Source organism: Platichthys flesus, chromosome 2 (genome assembly GCF_949316205.1).
Source record: "Platichthys flesus chromosome 2, fPlaFle2.1, whole genome shotgun sequence".
Classification (NCBI taxonomy): domain Eukaryota; kingdom Metazoa; phylum Chordata; class Actinopteri; order Pleuronectiformes; family Pleuronectidae; genus Platichthys; species Platichthys flesus.
In genome coordinates, this window is record NC_084946.1 from 12,012,523 (window position 1) to 12,030,754 (window position 18,232).

The following is an 18,232-nucleotide window of genomic DNA, read 5'->3' on the forward strand; positions in this document are numbered from 1 at the left end:
TTGAGGGAGAAGCAGGAGTATAAAGTTCCCCACTTCCCACTGCCAGCGTCACTTTCTGAGCCGGCCAGCAGCGAGCTTCCACATCTCATTTTTCACTTCATTCCCTGAGGCGCCTCAACTTCTCCAAAATGAGCTTCAAATCAATCCGCACGACTAGATCTTCTCCCCACATCTCCATGACCCGCTCTTCTCCCCAGTACAGCAGCGCTAGCCTTTATGGTGGTGCTGGTGGACAAGGCACCCGCATCTCCTATGGCTCAGCAGCTTCACTGCGTTCTGCTGGACCAGTAACCTCTTCTTCGAGCGCCTTCAAGCTGAGCAACAGAATGGGTGGAGGTTCGGGTGCAGGTTTTGGTGGTTCTGGTGCATCCATGGCAAGTGGAGGTGGTGCTGGGATACAGGGCAACGAGAAGGGGGCCATGCAAAACCTCAACGATCGCCTGGCCAATTACCTGGAGACGGTGAGGAACCTGGAGCAGGCCAACCAGGAGCTGGAGATGAAGATCAGGGACGCCCTGGAGAAGGGAGGACCCCAAATCAAAGACTACTCCAAGTATGAACCCATCATCGAAGACCTGCGACAACAGGTGAGCATGGAAATGATGAATGATCAATAAAATGAACAGGCGGAGGTTGAGTAGGAGGTCTTATCTAAAAAATGTTGAGTGAAAATCTTTGTCAAAGCTAGTTCAGACAGACAACTAGATAAGTGAAGATTAGTGTGTCTGAGATTAATCAATGAGGGCATGTGACAGCACTCATGCCAGTAAATAACATCAGTGTGTTAATGATTTATCTGAAGACTGAAGTTGGAAAACCAAGATGGGGGCCGTTTACAGTGAGACTCACGGTTTTCTTTTGTAGATGATCAAATTTCAGGCAACAGAATGAAGGGTGTGGTTGCCAAGCTTTTCACCCTCCCCCCCTGTAAAAACTCATTCGTGCCACAAACCAGCCAGAACTTCCTCTGATGAATCACCAGCACGAGGGTCATACAGACTGGAAAGCTCCCAAACTACCTACACCAGACAAAGGCATTTCAAAAAGGTCCCATACTTGTAAAGAGGGATTCTGGAAGCATGCTCTGGTGTAGGAGGCTCTCAATGTGAAACAGATGTGTGGTAATGACAAACGCACACGCACACAAAGGCTCTGGGACTACCAGTGGGAGTGTGTGTGTATGTGTATGTGCACATAAATGAATGCATGTCCACTGGTTGTATAACAATCAGCTCTAGTCAGCAGAGTCAAATGTCACATTCTTCTCCAGACCCCCACTTCTTCAGTGTTACAGACTGACACACTGATGTTGGCACTTTGTCTCGATACATAAAGGGACTTGTATCTCCCATTTCCTCTGATTCAGGATACCATCAAAAAATCACAAACTCAGAAAAACGCCCATGCACAACGAATTTGCCACACGTAAACACATGTATACAAAGAGAAATGTGAAGCTGGGTGGAAATTTGAGAGAAGAAAAATTCTCTTTATGACTCGTCAGACAGGAAACCCTTCTTTCCAACAATGCTAAAACAAACCAGATTCAGGGTTGGCAAGAGAAGATCCCCTTTTTCCTGTTCTTCAGTTTGTGGTTCCTCTTTTTTTCTCACTCTATGATACACGATGGATTAAATCAGGCTGCGGCCCTGATGTGAAACCTGAATCTGGGGGCTGCTTTTGTTACATAATGGAAATACTGATTCAAATCATATGTTCAATTCTTTAGCTGAGTGAAAAAAGGGGAGATTTCATAATATAAAGTGAGCAAAGTTGTTCTTTGTTACAAATGGGATTCTTTCTAACCAGTTACATTAGAAAAATGGTACCACATAAAGATCCTTTTGTCCAAATTTCTTTTTTTGCGCAGATCTTTGACAAAATATCGGAGAATGCTCGTTTTGTGCTCCAGATGGACAATGCCCGTCTTGCTGCCGACGACTTCAAAGTAAAGTAAGTTGTTTTATATTCAATTTCCATATGGTCTATGTTGTTTTATATGAATTACAAATGAAAGCTGAATCTCTACATCCTGTACAAACAGAGTTACACTAGAAGTCCATGCAGATTTTGTACAGTTCATTTGGTGTAGTATCTATAATGTCTGGTAGAATGAGGTTTCTACAATAGCAGGGCTGTATCTACTCAGCTGTGGCTCTATGCAACATTGCACCACACAGTGCAGTGTGAACAAAAGCTGGTTGTGTCTCTAATACAGTTTGTGTCTGCACACTCCCATAGGTTTGACAATGAGATGGGAATCCGCCAGTCTGTGGAGGCTGACATTGGTGGCCTAAAGAAAGTCATTGATGACACCAACATGACCAGGATGAACATCGAGAGTGAGATTGAAGCTGTGAAGGAGGAGCTCCTTTTCCTGAAGAAGAACCATGACAATGTGAGTTAATATGATCATTAGCACACTTGGATAGAGCCAGAGGTCTTAAAACGAATTTGTTCATTTCTCTTTTTCTGCCCTCCCCTGTCTAGGAGGTGATGGAGATGAGGAGTCAGATCTCCCATTCCGGCGTGCAAGTGGACGTAGACGCTCCTAAAGGTCAAGACCTGTCCCAGTTAATGGAGGACGTGAGGTCCAACTACGAGAAGATTGCTCTGAAGAATGCGGAGGACCTCAAACTATGGCATGAAAATCAGGTAATGTGATGTTGAAAGGGCAATTGTGCGAATTTCGTGAAATCATTTTTGGGGGTTAACTCATTTTCCTGTCTCTTTGTCAGATTTCAGATGTACAGGTGCAGGTATCACAGAACACAGAAGCTCTCCAGGGGGCCCAGATGGAGATGGGGGACTTATCCAGACAGTTACAGACCCTTGAAATTGAACTTGCATCCCAACAGAGCTTAGTAAGCATTTTTTACGATTATATTCTGTCTTTACTTATTTGCAAATAATCAAATCTTCTAATTTTATCTAAATTCTTGCTTCAATTACTATCTTCCCTTAAATATACTCAGGTCTACATATCACCATTTCCAATTGTTAAAAAAAATTTGTGTCAACTTTCCCATGTTCTCCCCATTAGACTTGCTTGCCAAAAACTTTCTCTTTTATCCTTTATCAGAAATCCTCCCTAGAGGACACACTACGCAACACAGAGCAACGAAACAACATGGAAATGGAGAAGTACAATGGCTTTATTATTCGCCTGGAAGAGGAGCTGACTAACTTGCGTGCAAACATTCAGCAACAGACCCAGGACTATGAGGCGCTCCTGAACATGAAGATGAAACTGGAGGCAGAGATTGAGACTTACAAGACGCTGCTGGATGGTGGAGACTTCAAGTAAGAGTAAAAAGTGGGGCAGAAGAAAAAAACTGATCGAGGCAAAGTGGTGATGGTGGTGGAGGTGAATACTAAAGTCACTTGTTATCAGTTTGCATGGTCACGTATAACAACATCATAAAGTGAGGCAGACTGCCACATGACAAATTCAACATGAACATTTTGAAAGTGAAATTTGTCCTTTTTGTTTGGCACAGGCTCCAGGATGCACTGGACGAGCTGGCGGGCACATTCTAATTTGGAACCAAGGATCTGGGTCCACCCCAACGATGAAATCAAAGTGACCCACAATTATAAATAATGGAGAAAAAAAAATGACCTGCTGATCCAATCAAATGAAGCAATTTTTTAACCAAGATCACATGCAGTGGAAAATCGTGAATGACTTGTGTAAATCTGAATAAAGGCATTCTTCCACACCACAATGAAACATGCAGAGCTGTTACATGAGCATCCGCTGCCTGCCACTAGTCAGTAAAATAAAATAAAACCACTCGTTGACCCACAGCCATGATTCTTGTGTATTTGTACATAATGAAAGAATGTGCATGTTATGTTTCTTTATAAGTTTTTGTCATACTTAATGCACTACCATAGCATCCAATACTTGAAAACCAAAGTTTGAACGAGATGGGTAATTCATTTATGTTGACAGAAGATCCACATCTTTAAAAAGACATGTTATTACAAATGATAGACTGTTGTAGTCTTTCATGTACACTTCCAGTATGCTTAAAGCTGCCTCAATTTGTTCAACTACAAGAAAGCATGGGGAACTTCCAAAAATGAGTTACAGTCCTGAAATATTACAACTCTATTTGTCTCTTATAATTTTTGCAAATGTCCCATAAAAGAGGGCAATATTAACTTTCCCCTGGATGCATATCTGCTGTTGCAGTTGCTGTGCCGTTACTGATTGTTCTCGTGTGAATGGATCCTGCACATGCAGGCGCGACATTGATTACGTTCTAAAATAACAATCCTTAGTATATGGAGTGGAAGATGATGTGTAGTAGTATAACTGAAAGAGAAAAAGATATTCCTGAGTAACAGTGAAGTAATATCAGAAATAAAAAGTATTTTTTAATGCTGACTGATAAATTGTCTGTACACACCCATGGACTAGGGTCAAAGGTTTAAGGGGAGTATTGATGCCTGATCAGTTAAGGAGATTTTTAACCGATTGTAAGTAATTGTAAGCTTAAAGTGCCCTAATAAACCTATGGGTCCTCTGCTTATATGATTCTGAAAAATAGAGCCATCAAATTATCATTAAACTGGGCCTCAAATGGAGCCTTGAGGTCTACCACATTTTATGGGTACAGATGTTGAGGTGCACTTTCCTATAATTATTCTTGTATTCTTGGAAGAGGTTGCACCATTGCATGTTCAAAGGTAAGAGAGACAGCATAATTTAATAAACTGCTGCTACTCATGGCTATAATCATATATTTTACTACCTACTGAAGGAGTTGAGATGGTAAACTATCTGATGAGCAAGAGGTGGGATTTATATAAGAGACAAGGTCAGTGAACTGGGAGGAGAACACAGGTTGAAGAAGACCTGAGATGGAAGATCTAATTTGATCAGTTTCATGGAAGAGTATCACTACACAGAACATGAGGGAGGGGCATTTCAAATATGGTACATGTGCCTGTTAGATAAGTGTGACTGTGGCTAAATTTCAATCGAATAAGGGAGTAGGGCTAGGAGGGAAACAAGAAAGGAGATGCAAATATAATCCAGAGGTGGTAAAAGACACAGGCATCGATAAATTCAGGGACAGGGAAGAAATAGAGAATCTAGATGTATCGATCCAAACCTTTTTTTGGATGCGATGAAAATATTCTAAAAGACATTAGAGAAGAAAAGAGGAACAACAGTGAGAGATATGAAGTAAAGTTATGAAACAGCAGAGCCACTGGGCAGATGTGGGTCAGTGAGCAAACAAGGGAGGAGACAGACAGGCCCCGCTGTTCACGATGCGCGCTCCCGATAATAAACCTCTGACGCCTTCATCCGGGAATTACTACGAACTCGCTCTCCAACATGGCGGCGTCAGGTGAGGTTTATGTGGGTGAACGATGTTGGTGGCCGGTGGGGATTTCATCGGTTTATACGCCGATGTATTAAAACATTTTACGTTTAGAGGTTGTTAAGACATCGCCTTGTCGAACCGTGTCGGTGTCCAGCTCGTGTAAATAGGTTTGCTGGTTGTTTTGGGGCCCGGTAAGGATAGTGGCTGCCGGAGGAAGGGACGAAACGACTAGCACATTCCGAACATTTAAACCGACTCCTTATTTGCTGTTCTTCCCGGGGGCTAACGTTACCGCGGTGTTAGCATACGTTAGCATGTAATGTAGGGCATATTGTAAGGCGTGTGACACGTTATGAAATGTTTGGTAGTGCGTGCAGAACTGGCACATTGTGTGTCTGTGGCGGAACTCGCCGTGGCGCTCACAGCAGAAAGGCACCGGGCGCAGGCGCGTTCTGTGGAGGAGGGGTCGAGCCGAGCACTCCGGGCTGCCCGAGGAGTCTCCCCACGTGTGCAGCCCCGGCTCTCCTTGCGTCTGTGGCGGTTGAAATGTGGCACCTGGGCCCGGTTTGGGTCGCCTCCTAAACACTTCCCATGGTAGTTCAACAACTCCGAGCTCTCCCTCCTTTCCGGCCGGTCGGCCCATTGTAGCCCCGCTGATGGCGCACTTGGAGCCTGGCGATGCATCGTGCGCTACTAGGCCCTAAAACCTAGCTAGCTAAGCAGGGATACTTCCCCCGTCAGCAGTCATTTGCTGGCTAAGCCCGCATACAGACAAAGGCGACCTGCGTACACAGCAAGCAAACAACCAGTATGGTTGGCCCAAACATTAAGCTAGCATCCAATGTTGCTTTAACTGCAACTGCCTAAAGTTAACGTTACGCAGCTTACAGCGCGCTAATGCTGCATGTTAGCGTATCGCCAAGAAGGACGCTAAACCGGGCTTGTTTTTCGTTCATCAGCTCGCAGTCTAGGCCGGGCAGCTAGGCCTGTGTTTAATGTAAGCAATGACTTAGCATTATTTTCTCACGAACACTTTGTGCTGCTCCCTGTGTGCGTGCAGGTTTTAACGACGTGTATAAAATGCCCTGACAGCTTGGATTTTCAGAATAAAGCTCACAGCCATCTGTATAGCTCGCCTCCTTCTCTGCCTCAGAATAAAATAAACTAGGGCTGGTTTATGAGCTGTGTGGTGGGGGGGCACCTAACAAAAGTTTATCATTCAAATACACACCATGAGGAATGCTGTGCAATTTATACAGGATTAATCTTTAGAACTCATCCTTGTAGTTATAAGATAACACAACTTCCCTCCTGAAGCTGAACAGAGATGAGCCTTCTCGGAACACCTGCACGCTGTCAGTTGAATGTGCAGACCACTCCTTGTGTGTTGTACTTTCCAGTAGAGGAATAAGTGTTTTTGTCATCGCATACACTCTGCAGTCTCCTTATCTGGCTTGGCTGGACTACATCTTGTTTGTTGTCAAGCTGGAGCTGTCAACAACAGTCCACACACACGTCTTTTTGAACTAAGACTTTTTGTGTTGTATTCCACTGCCTTATTGTTTTTCCGATTGCATCTTTAAATAAATAATCACAGTTGCTTGACACAGCATCTAATACAAGACAGTGAAGCGATCATAAAAAAATCCATGACTTGGCATGTTTCGGTCATCATGGTTGACCATGATCTATTTGTTCATTATCCCTAGCTAAGAAGAAGAATAAGAAGGGGAAGACCCTCACTCTGACTGACTTCCTGGCAGAGGACAACAGCGGAGGCAATAGCAACCCTGCACCGCCTAGCTACCCGGCAAAGTCGACTAGCTGGGCTGATGAGACTGACGACCTGGAAGGAGATGGTGAGTGAAATACACATGCTGGTTTTTGCTGTCAATCTATATAGTTTAACATTTGACTGAAGGAAGAAGAAAACAAGTGTCTGTTTGCCCTTAAGGGTAGAGCAGTAAAAAAAGATGTCAGGTGGATTAGAGGGGAATGCAGTGCAAATGGCTAAACTCCACAATTTCAGTTTAGGTATGACAACACATCATAGTCTCTGCTGATATAAGGGTGATACTTGTGTTTCATGTCCACCACTACCTGATATACATGTTGATGAAGACTGATTCAAGTGACTTTCCCGTCTGCGGCTCTGTTTTTTCCAATGTTAAACTTGAGTCTAACAATATTTTAGTGCTGATATGGGATGGCACTTTGATGTTATATATGGGTTGCCTATAAGTTACATCACCAAAAACCCCATACTATAAATCTCGTATTAGTTTTTTGACATTCAGTGATTTTAGTTTTTCACTTTTGCTTTCTGGGGTTTCTTGTGGGACTTGCTTGCATCCTACATGTTTCTTTTGTTGTGATTCTCAAATATTTAAGGAGAGATTTATTTGCTTGTTATGCCGTGTGTGACACTGGTATGTTTTTGACGTTTTTTCTCTCCAGTTTCGACTTCGTGGCACACAGAGGAGGAGTCATACCGGGCATCGGCAATTGACCGCTCCGTCCTGCCTACAGCACCTCGCTCAGCCCGTGAACCCAACGTCGACCGGTCTCGACTGCCCCGTAGCCCGCCGTACACAGCCTTCCTGGGCAACCTGCCCTATGAAGTCTCCGAAGAGTCGATCAAAGATTTCTTCCGCGGCTTGGCAGTAGGTGTAACAAGCACATGCAATGTGCAGGCTATAACAGATAGCACTTGGAAACAGTTACTGCTTCTCTTTGTTTTGCAAAGCAGCACAGTCAGGAAAACGCAAGAGACATTTTCAGTTAGTCTCTTATGCGCCACATAGCACCTGTAATGTAAAAGAAAACAATTTGTTTCACAGGTAACAGAGCCTCCAAAGGCAAGGCTGATCAGTGTCCTTTTTTAGCAACAGCAAAACAGTGAGTAGTCATAAAACATGCAGTTTTTAGATAAAATATCACCTATATTACTTCTATCTCGTCTGCAGATGGCTCATCAAATCTCAGTAGGACATATTGCTTAAAACTTTGTGACTTAATAACTAAGCTCCTCTGATCTAAAATGACCTGACCACTTATCTATGGGAAATTCAGAAAGTGAACACAGTACTCTAGAATGTCCTCCATCCCTAAATCAGCCCATTTCTTCCAGATTTTGTATCCTCATAGTGCTTTTAAGATATCCTGGATATGTAGCAGTGAACTGTACAGTGCTGAGTCCAGATCAGCACATTCTGTTTTCTTATTCTGTCTTCATCTTCAGATCAGTGCAGTGCGTCTGCCTCGAGAGCCCAGTAACCCAGAGAGGCTGAAGGGCTTTGGTTATGCTGAATTTGACGATGTGGATTCCCTCTTGAGAGCCCTCAGTCTAAATGAGGAGGTGAGATGATGCAGCAAAAAATTATTTCAAATGATTTTACTATTTTCATGTCTGTACAAGTTTCCCATAATTGAATTGCACAATGAAATCTTATTGTATTTTTTTGCTGTATCGCATTACAATTGTATAGTTTCATCATTTATTATTTAACTTTAAGATGAGTCTGTCTTTCTTTTGCATAAACGTGTAATCAAAGAATCGAAAAACTATTTGCTTCCTTTATCTGTTCAACAGAACTTGGGGAACCGAAGGATTCGTGTGGATATTGCAGACCAGTCGAATGATAAAGGTACATGCTAACTTATATTTTTGTGGCCTTCTGTCCTTTAGATGCTGCAGGGCTCCTCTTTGGTGTAATTGATCAAGTACATCCTTCAACCTACATATTCTATAACTAAACTTGATGTCACCTTTTCGTACTGCAGAGAGAGACAGTGGTATGGGAGGCCGAGACAGGGGTGGACGGATGGAAGACATGGGTCCCGATAAGACGGACAGTGACTGGAGAGCTCGGCCAAGTTCTGATGATGATGGACCCCCCAAGAGAGATGATTCCTTTGGACCCCGCAAGAGGGACGATGGCTTTGGACCCCCCAAGAGAGATGATGGCTTTGGACCTCCAAAGAGTGATGCCTTTGGAGAGAGTGAGTTGGAAATGGTTTAGTTTGTGCTTTAACTTCTTAGCTTTTTTCATTTCTAATAATTGTTATGTATATGCAGTTTCGGATAGAAAGGACTTATTTGTCAATTCCAGTCAAACCAGATTGTAGATATATTACGTCAGGCCATGAGTCATTGGCATTTTACTGGAAAAGGACATGTGATTCATTTTTTTTCTTCTATCTATTCTTTTGCAGGATCACGGGACCGTTACGAGTCGGATCGTTTCAGAGATGGACCACGGCGTGACGGTGATCGTTTCGAAGGAGGAAGAGACCGCTACCGGGATCGTTATGACGACAGGGACCGCAGAGACTACGACAGAGGTGGTGAGTAGTCGTGCATTTCTTTGGTTGCTGTTTTTTTCTTAAATCTAAAGAATTATGTAAAAGAGTTAAAAAAAATACATTCCCACCCTAATGGAATAATTGATTTACACGACCTCCGGATTGTTTAGCTGCAATCTTGATCACGCATTTGGCAGCATTTCCTGTTCTCGTCTTTCAAGTTCCTTGTATCCTTTCCATCCTGTCAGGTTTTGACTCTGGTAGTGGAGGTAGTCGTCGTGCCTTTGGCACCGGCTTCCGCCGTGACTATGATGACAATCGGGGTAGCGGTGATCGTTATGGGGACAAGGATCGTTATGGCAGCCGTGATGACAAGTATGAGAAACGGGAGGAGAGGCAGGACGACAGAGGTGAGAGTTCAGTTTTCGTCTTTGCATTAGCATTATAGTTTCCACAAATCCAATTAATATATTCTTGAAAATAAAAACTATAATAATCCTGTGCTATGCTCACTCTAGCTCCTGTGCAGAGACCCAAGCTGAACCTTAAGCCCCGCAGTGTGCTCGAGGAGGCTGCTGCTGCTGCTGCTGGTGGTGGTGGAGGTGGCGGTCCTTCCCCTGCTGCTGCTCCAAGCTCCGGCAGCAGGTCCTCATCCATCTTTGGTGCTGCCAAGCCTGTTGACACAGCTGCTAAGGAAAGGGAGGTAGAGGAGAGGCTGAAGAAGGAGGAAGAACGTCTGCAGAGGCAGCTGGAGGATGACAGAGGCCGGGGACCCGACAGAAAGATGCGAGACAGGTCAGGGACTGACATGGATGGATGTAAAATCAAAGTGCATAAAAAAGAAATTGGAGATATCTTTCGTTCTGCTTTTTTTCTAAACTTGCTTTGTCATTGTTTTCAGAGACCCAAGCTGGCGCAATGAGGAATCTCATACTGAGCGATCTCGCACAGCAAGTGAGTCTTCACAGCCAGGAAGCACTTCTGGAAGGGGTAAGATTACTCTAAATTTAAATTTCTATATAGCTTACTTTTAGATATCTGTATTTCACTTGTAAACAGGTAGAGACTGCAATTGCACATGATTGTGTTCTGTTTTCAACTTTAGAGTTATTCTCTCTGCCCGACTTAAAATTGTGTCCCTTTTTTTCTTTTATCAGGGTCTCGGTGTGGAGATAATGATCGCTCTGGCGAGAATGAAGTTTTCAGTGGGAGAGAAGGTGAACCCTCCTCCCCCGTGCCACCCTCACACCCCCCCTCTACAAGCTCCTCCAAGGAGCCCCTGAAGGTGATGCCTGCACCTCCTCCCAAGGAGAACGCCTGGGCCAAGAGAGGTGTCGTCAACACAGGCTCTAGTGAGGGGGAAGGCCGACCTCCAGTCTCTCCTGTCTCCCCAAGTGGATCAACTCCTCCCAAGCTCAGGTGAGAATATAGTTGGGAACAGAAACTTTTATCCAAAAAGCACAACATTTCCACCCTCACACATTTTCTGTCACAGGCTATCGGTGTCCTAATTTCTATTTCTGATTGTCTTCTTTCTTTCTAAAGCTCCTCAAGTTCTGCGGATGAAAGAGAATCTGGAAAGGGTAAGGACGACTGATGAGTGCTAGGCACATTGGAATTTCACCCTAACCAAACCCCACATTAAGCTTGAATGCAATTGAACAACCAAGAGACAGTGCAACTATAAAAGGACTCAACAAAAACACAGGAAGCTGAGGAGGGAAGACATTTCTGTAAACACAAACACTTGCATACATTTGCAAAGCTATGAGATAATGGGACTTTAAATTTGAACAAGACTATATGTCAGCCTGCGATAATGTAAGGGGCATCACACAACATTGCTGTTTTTTTTATTCTTACCACCAATTAAGCAAAACAATTTGACACCAGTGGAAAAGCCATGTTATGTTTATCAAAACAGTATATTCTGTGTACGGTGGCCTTTTTAGGACATCTCAGACTCTTCTCATTAGCCTCTGCAGTTCTTTGAGATATAAACCTCATGACAGCATGCATGTCCTCGGCTGTTGATGTTTTCATGCTAACAATGTGTAGTATGGTGACATTGTAATGTGAGCATATTAAACATCTGATTTTAGAGCTGATGGGAAGTCTATCATTGATTTTAGCGTCGTTCTGTCATGAAGTGTTGGATGAGTGGAAATGTTTGACCTTTGGCTCAGTGACAAATGACACAGCAGCCCATACAATCGTTTTTGAGATATTAAACAAATGTTTTGGCATGCGCAAAAACTGGCACCGCTATTTCTAAAGCTCCACCGCTAACCTAAAAGTTCTCTACTCAACCTGTGTAGATTGTATCTGAAAGTGTAATTTTTTTTTTTAAACATCTGATTGCCCATATATAAAATTGCATTTGGGACTGTTGTCCACAATCTACACAGTGTCCTTGTTTCTTTTCCTTGATGATTGAGGACTTTGCTCCAGTTGAGTGTGGCTGCACCAGATTGAATTTTTATCTCATAAGGACCCTTTCTCACTCACTTCTTTTCATGATCATTCACCCTGAAACGCAGACATGAAGGTGGTTTAAAACTCCTCTGGTCCAGAGGAGGTGACAGGAATCTAACCTGACGGTTGAATATTTAACAGCCTCAATCATTATTATACATTTCGAGTGATAAGTTGCGTCAGAGATTTTTAGTCTTTTTTTTCACAAAGTCAAGCTTCTCTACATCAGGTGTAAGAGCAGCTGTTATAATTACCTTTCACACTGATAACCAACTGTCATAATTGAGTAAAGAGCAGGTCACAGGATCATCTTCCACCTCAGTGTAAAGCGCTAAAATGTGCCAAACATTAGTCTGTTATCATGGGAAAATCTGAAGTGATGAGTATGATACTAAATATGCAGCATATGCAAATCTACCATAATTCTGACTTACAATAAACAATATCTGGTCTAAAATTATGCATGAGATCCATTTTCTGCATTGCTGTATCAGAACTGGTCTTACTTGAACTAATAGTTTGGAAATCTCTGTTATAGCGTGAGCCAGTTTCAAATTTATGAGTCTTACTCTGTTGCAGAGACTCAGCTTGCATTCAAGCAGTGGTGCACTTCTCATCAGTGACTAACAGCTTTTGAATCCAACCCAGTGGCTTTTGACTGCGGTGTGTTGTGAGGGTAGTCGACTGTATCAAGTCCAACAACTTCCCTTTACTTACATGTCTGGCTTCTCCTTTAAGATGAGAACAAGGCTGGCGGTGTGCGTCGGGACCGGGGGCCCCCGCTGGCAAAAGGGGGGCCTGCAGGGCGGGGCCTTGGACAGGGGCCAAACAGAGACCGAAGAAAGGAGGCAGACAGGTCAGCCATTCAAAGCTTGGCAACTTCAGATCACTGAAGGCAGGGAGGATATTCACTAGGCATCTGTTAAAGAGTGGCCTTTGCTCAGTTCTGTAACTCCTGATGCATGAATTGTTCCTGGTATTGTGGTCATTAGGGAAACAAGGACATAAGCATGTTTAATGTTTTCCCTTTTTACACCAAATAGTTACAATCCCCATGGTGTAGTGCAGGAAACCTCAGCAGTAAGGTCAACATTTCAGAATTTTGCCCTTCGTCATGACAATGTTAAGATCATGAAAATAAGCGTAGTCTTTTTTTTTAACTGCTGGATTGAGGATTCTCAGAAAGGGAAATCTTTCCTGTGTCTGGCCCATCCAATTAATTTTAACGTTAGTGTTCGTTCTGATTGTAGAAAGGATAACAGAAGAGACCGAGACTCCAGACCACCTCCAGAGCCAAAGAAATACGAAGAAACCCCAACCCCTGTAAGTCCTTAACCGAGTGACACCAAAAATCTGTCTGAAATACCCTCCTCCCCCCCCACCTTCCACCCTCAGTGTAGAGTGTCCACGATGCCTTGAGTCTCTCCCTTTTACACTGTAGATTTTAGAAGAAAGATCCTCTTGTGAACTAGAGAAGAAGCCCACCCTCATAAAATCATTTACCCTAATGTAGAGCCGACCTGATTTATCAATTCTGGATAAAAATCCGCCGAGATGAGCCTTTTACCGACATCAGTATCTGCATTTGTTTTTGCTGATATAAAAACTTTAATTTTACATTAGAAGCGATGCAGAAAAGATGTGCATTTATGTTTGCAGCTTATTTAAAGGTTCAGTGTGTAGCGTGTTGTGACATCTAGTGGTGGAGTTTCATGTTGCAGCTGAATACCCCTCATCCCCCCTTCCAAACATGAGGGAGACCTTTGGTAGCCTTCATTTGTCATACAAACTCAAAAGGTGTTTAGTTTCAAGTTTTTCCAGAAAAAAACATGATTGCTCCCATAGAGGACCCGCTCCGTATTTAAATATTAAGGGCCCATTATAGGCTAAAGAAACAACAATTTGTACAATTTAGATTACTAGTGTAAACATCACTAAGATTATTTTATATTCAATTTCTGCCAAAAGATCCCTTTCTCTTAAATCATACACACTGGACCTTTAACAAACATTCTTAATTGAAGTTCTGTATATTTGGGGTTTATTTAGTGATTTTCAATAGTTTATAGTTGCACTGTAGAGTATCAACCCTTTTTTCATAAGGCTTTGATAATGACATCTAAAAAAATTTCAATATCTAAATTTCCAACTTATTTACAACCTAATCGGAATATGCAGCGATCCCCAACAATCAATTTAGTTGGGCGCCACCATAACGTTTTTTCATGCTCCTCAAGAACATAACATGCTCTGTATTTGCCACATCTGTTCAACAAACATACTGTTCTGATCCAGGTTCTTTGTCTGTTTTTCTTTCAGAAATTCAGCTCAGCCAGTAAGTACGCCGCTTTGCTAATGGACGGAGACGACGCCGAGGACATTGAATAGAGGGCGTCAATGACGACGCCTCCCGAAAAAGCAAGAAAGAGGAGAAACAGATGAATGCAGATCAAAATTAATCTCACATAGTTTATGATGATAAATCTCCTGGGAAGACCTCACTTCCTCCACCCTTCCTTCCTCTCCTCCTACAAACTTGTCCTCTGCTTTGAACCCCCCCCCCCCCCCGCCCCATCTTCAGGACTTTTCAGGTTCTAAAGATTAGTCACATACTGGACTTGTTTTAAAATCGAAAAAAGGAATAGCTGACACATGGAAAATGATAAATAGCATTGAATTAATTGTAATAAATAAATGGAAAAAATGAGAGAAATCAATGAATTTGTGCATTTGTAGGTTACAGGTCGGAGCACAAGACAAAGATGTAGCTTCATGAAGTGGAACCTCTTTTTTTTTTTTTTTTTCTGTCATATTCCCTGTAGATTAAATGTCTAACGATTCATCATCAAGCCTTTTTATTCATTCCTTTAATCTAACAAATTAATTCATGAAAATAATCAAGCGAATCCTGTCTTCCACTACTAACAGGCACGAATGTGAGACCTGATCACTAATTAAAAGGCTTTCATGAGTCATGTATCCACCATTCTGCAAAGCATTGATTGAATTTCTTCTTTCGAGCAGAACTGATTGACAGATCATTAGAAGAGAGGAGTGTAATTTATAGGCAGTTCTGCTGGACTGATCTTCGTGTCGACGGTGAAAGATAAGCAGCGGCAACATGATCCTCAAGTGCCGTCAGTTCTGATGTGTCTATTTCTCTCCACCTCCTGATGAAATAATCATATTCATTAAATGCTCATCATGATCTCATCTCATCTGCCGCCTTAAAGATTCTCTGCAGCTGTCAAAATCTCTCGCTCTTCCTAGAGTGAAGAAAACCAAATATTTGGAGAAAGTCTGGTCTGTGGGGGTTCCCATGAGATTATGTCAACTTCTCTTCCAATTTGCAATGAATCGGGAGTCATTACACATTAAAATAGTACGTGTTTTTTTTAGCCATAGGCCAAAAACGAATTTAGAGGACTTTGAAGTACATTTTGTGATTGTCTGTACTAGTTAAATGTTCACAGACAGGCCAGACTGAACTCCTCACCTGCTGAGGCCTTACACACTGTTTGTGACAGTACGCCATTTTAGATTTAGTCAGTCAGAGTGTGGCGAGTTGCTTTATCAGAAAGAAAAACAAAGTATCTTCCTCTGCTAATTGTTCTCCTGGTGTGGTCTGGCAGGGCAGAACATTACCTCAGTGTTTCTTCAGTCGCAGCCTCCTGCTGAGGGCCTGGCTCCTGGTGACAGCTGGTCAGGATCCTGCTGAGCTCCACCACACACACACACACACACACACACACACACACACACACACACACACACACACACACACACACACACACACACACACACACTGCAGAATAAGACTCCTGAGGACCTCTGAACAGCAGACATCAGCAAAGTAGAGACTGATAGTTAAAGGAACATTGAGCTGCGGCAGGTGTGTGTGTTTTTTTGGACAATGTATCAGAAGTGACCATCAATATAATGTGTCATGGAACAATTAGACCCAATAAATATATATTAACTCTTGGGGCTTTTCAGGAGATAGAAGGTGTGTGAGTCAGAAGAAGTGACCATCAGCTTTATGCATCAACCACCCTTGTGAACTGGGACTTAATTTCATAAGGTTATATAAAGTTTATACACTCACATCTACAAGACTTTTGATTTAAATCAACATAGGGCAGGGCAATAAAACAACAGGATTTTTAAATACGAGTCAACATTAAAATGTTACACTACATTGACCTACCGCAGTTTTGTAAAATGTTTTGCTGTCTGTCAACTTTTCATTCTCTGCTCATAAAGAGATTAAAACCACAGCCTTCACTCAGGAGCAAATACCAGACTTTCAAAGTTTAGAAAGTCATATTTTGACGTTTTCCATGGTAATTACTGAAATTGACTGATATGAAATTTTTTATTTTGACATTTATTGGTCATAATGCTCAGCCCTAATCACAACTATCACAGAGCTAAAAACAAATAGTTCAGCATAATTTTATCATGTGTGACTGGAATGAGCATCTTTATGTTAAGTCCACCACCTTGATTCACCCAATCTTAGAGAAAATATTGGGTAAGGGAAATAAGAAAAACTAAAAATCAGAAGCTAATGTCCTCATGTTAGGACGAGTTTTAATGTTTTCAAGGTTCTTTCTACTAGCTTGTTCAAAAAGGCTCAATGTGTTTGTACATGAAGTCTGATGACATGGACAACAACCTGATGTGATTCAAGAAAGCACATACTCACTAAACTAAAGGAACAATTGGGATGACCAGAGTCAGACGGGTTCATCGTCTGGGAACCATGAAGCTCTTCAGAGAAATTCATTGAAAAACCATGAATAGTTGTTGTGATATTTCAGTCTGAAACAAAGCAGCTGATGGACCAACAGTCATCGGCCGCCCTGGAGTCGAGCAGCGAGCATGCACACAGGAAACTGTCCCAACGTTTTGTCTCTACACAGCAGGGTCCTGCATTTGAGCCGATCTTTGGATCAAAGTCTTTTTGCGTCACTACAAGGTAACAAACTGTCTCAGTGAATAAAACGGCGGAATCCTGGAGTTTTGGTGTGTTTCACCCCCCACTGACCCACCCCTGTTAACATGAATGAGCAGCTGATTCACACAGGAGGGTCCTTCAATTCCCAACCCGAGTGGGAGGGCCTGTTCTTTAGAGCCCGACATGATGTCTTAGGAAAATCTGTCATAGTACTGTACAGGTTATATACCTGTGAAATCAGTACAGTAGGCCAGTGTGTGTGTGTGGGGGGGGGGGGGGGGGGGTGGTCCAGGTATTACTCATGTTGTAGGGACCTAAATCTTTTTACACAGGAACATTGTGGGGACTTGTCTTCCTCATATGGACAAGAAGAAAGTCCTCATAATGTCAATTATTAGTTTTAAGGATGAGGACATGTTTTTAAGGTTAGATTTAGGTTCATGTTAAATTTAAGGTTAATGCACAAATTCATTGCTGGGGTCAGATTAGGCCCCAATAAAATCAATGTAAGTCACTGTAATGTCATCAGTGTGTGTGTGTGTGCATTATGGACATCTACACTCGTCTGCAGAACTCTGGAGCGCTCTCACAGAGGTAGGTTTGATTTAGCTAAAAGTCTCAGTTACGGCCGCATATCGATGGTTTGTCACCTCATTTAGCTAGCATTGGTCTCACTTTATTTAAACCAAAGGCTGCTTTGTATCGTCTAACTGGGGGCCAAAAACATGGCTTCAGAAAGAGCTTATTGTTGGGAGATTTTCCCCTCACAACCCTAAAAAACCCTGCAGCTTAAAGCAGCATTTTGTCTGGTGAACCCAGTTTGAGGAAATACAGTTATGTGTCACACAGAAAGAGAGAGAGAGAGAGAGAGAGAGAGAACTGTATAAAGGAATTTGACGAGGGAAGCGAGGATGTAAGATTTAAGCACAGAGCCCATCATTGTTTTCATTTCAGCAGCGTGCAACTGAGGGAATAAAGACAGGACGTTAATGATGGTGTCATGTGTCCTATCAGTCACGGCTGTGGAGTTCATTACATCTGGGATTTTCACATCGGGGACAGATGTGGTGATATAAGAGATCCTGATTGACAAAAGAAAGGCTCAACCTTGGGCCTATTTTCTCGAATGTTAACTATAAAAAAACAAAAC

At 42.5% G+C, this 18,232-nt stretch overlaps 2 protein-coding genes across 6 annotated transcripts; both read left to right on the forward strand.

Moving 5' to 3' along the window:
* Positions 1–44: 44 nt before the first annotated feature.
* On the forward strand, positions 45–3,810 carry LOC133963379 (keratin, type I cytoskeletal 18-like). Of its 2 annotated transcripts, none has more exons than XR_009922897.1 (7): positions 45–587; positions 1,871–1,953; positions 2,242–2,398; positions 2,491–2,655; positions 2,739–2,864; positions 3,083–3,367; positions 3,501–3,810. XR_009922897.1 is itself a non-coding variant. In XM_062398250.1 (7 exons), the coding sequence occupies exons 1-7, from the start codon at positions 129–131 to the stop codon at positions 3,538–3,540; spliced, it is 1,251 nt and encodes a 416-aa protein (XP_062254234.1). In that variant the 5' UTR covers positions 45–128; the 3' UTR covers positions 3,541–3,810. The 2 variants fall into 2 exon arrangements, 1 of the variants encoding a protein (XP_062254234.1); XM_062398250.1 differs by having other exon boundaries at positions 3,083–3,303.
* A 1,455-nt stretch (positions 3,811–5,265) lies between these two features.
* LOC133963333 (eukaryotic translation initiation factor 4B-like) lies at positions 5,266–14,967 on the forward strand. 4 transcript variants are annotated; one of them, XM_062398245.1, is made up of 15 exons: positions 5,266–5,366; positions 7,052–7,201; positions 7,800–8,005; positions 8,584–8,700; positions 8,935–8,989; positions 9,126–9,344; positions 9,558–9,689; positions 9,896–10,057; positions 10,166–10,442; positions 10,549–10,637; positions 10,805–11,066; positions 11,193–11,230; positions 12,861–12,978; positions 13,373–13,445; positions 14,442–14,967. In XM_062398245.1, exons 1-15 carry the CDS (start codon positions 5,354–5,356, stop codon positions 14,508–14,510), a joined length of 1,980 nt encoding a protein of 659 aa, XP_062254229.1. In that variant the 5' UTR covers positions 5,266–5,353; the 3' UTR covers positions 14,511–14,967. The 4 variants fall into 4 exon arrangements, with proteins under 4 accessions (XP_062254229.1, XP_062254230.1, XP_062254231.1 ...); XM_062398246.1 differs by lacking the exon at positions 13,373–13,445; XM_062398247.1 differs by lacking the exon at positions 12,861–12,978.
* The last annotated feature ends 3,265 nt before the right edge of the window (positions 14,968–18,232 follow it).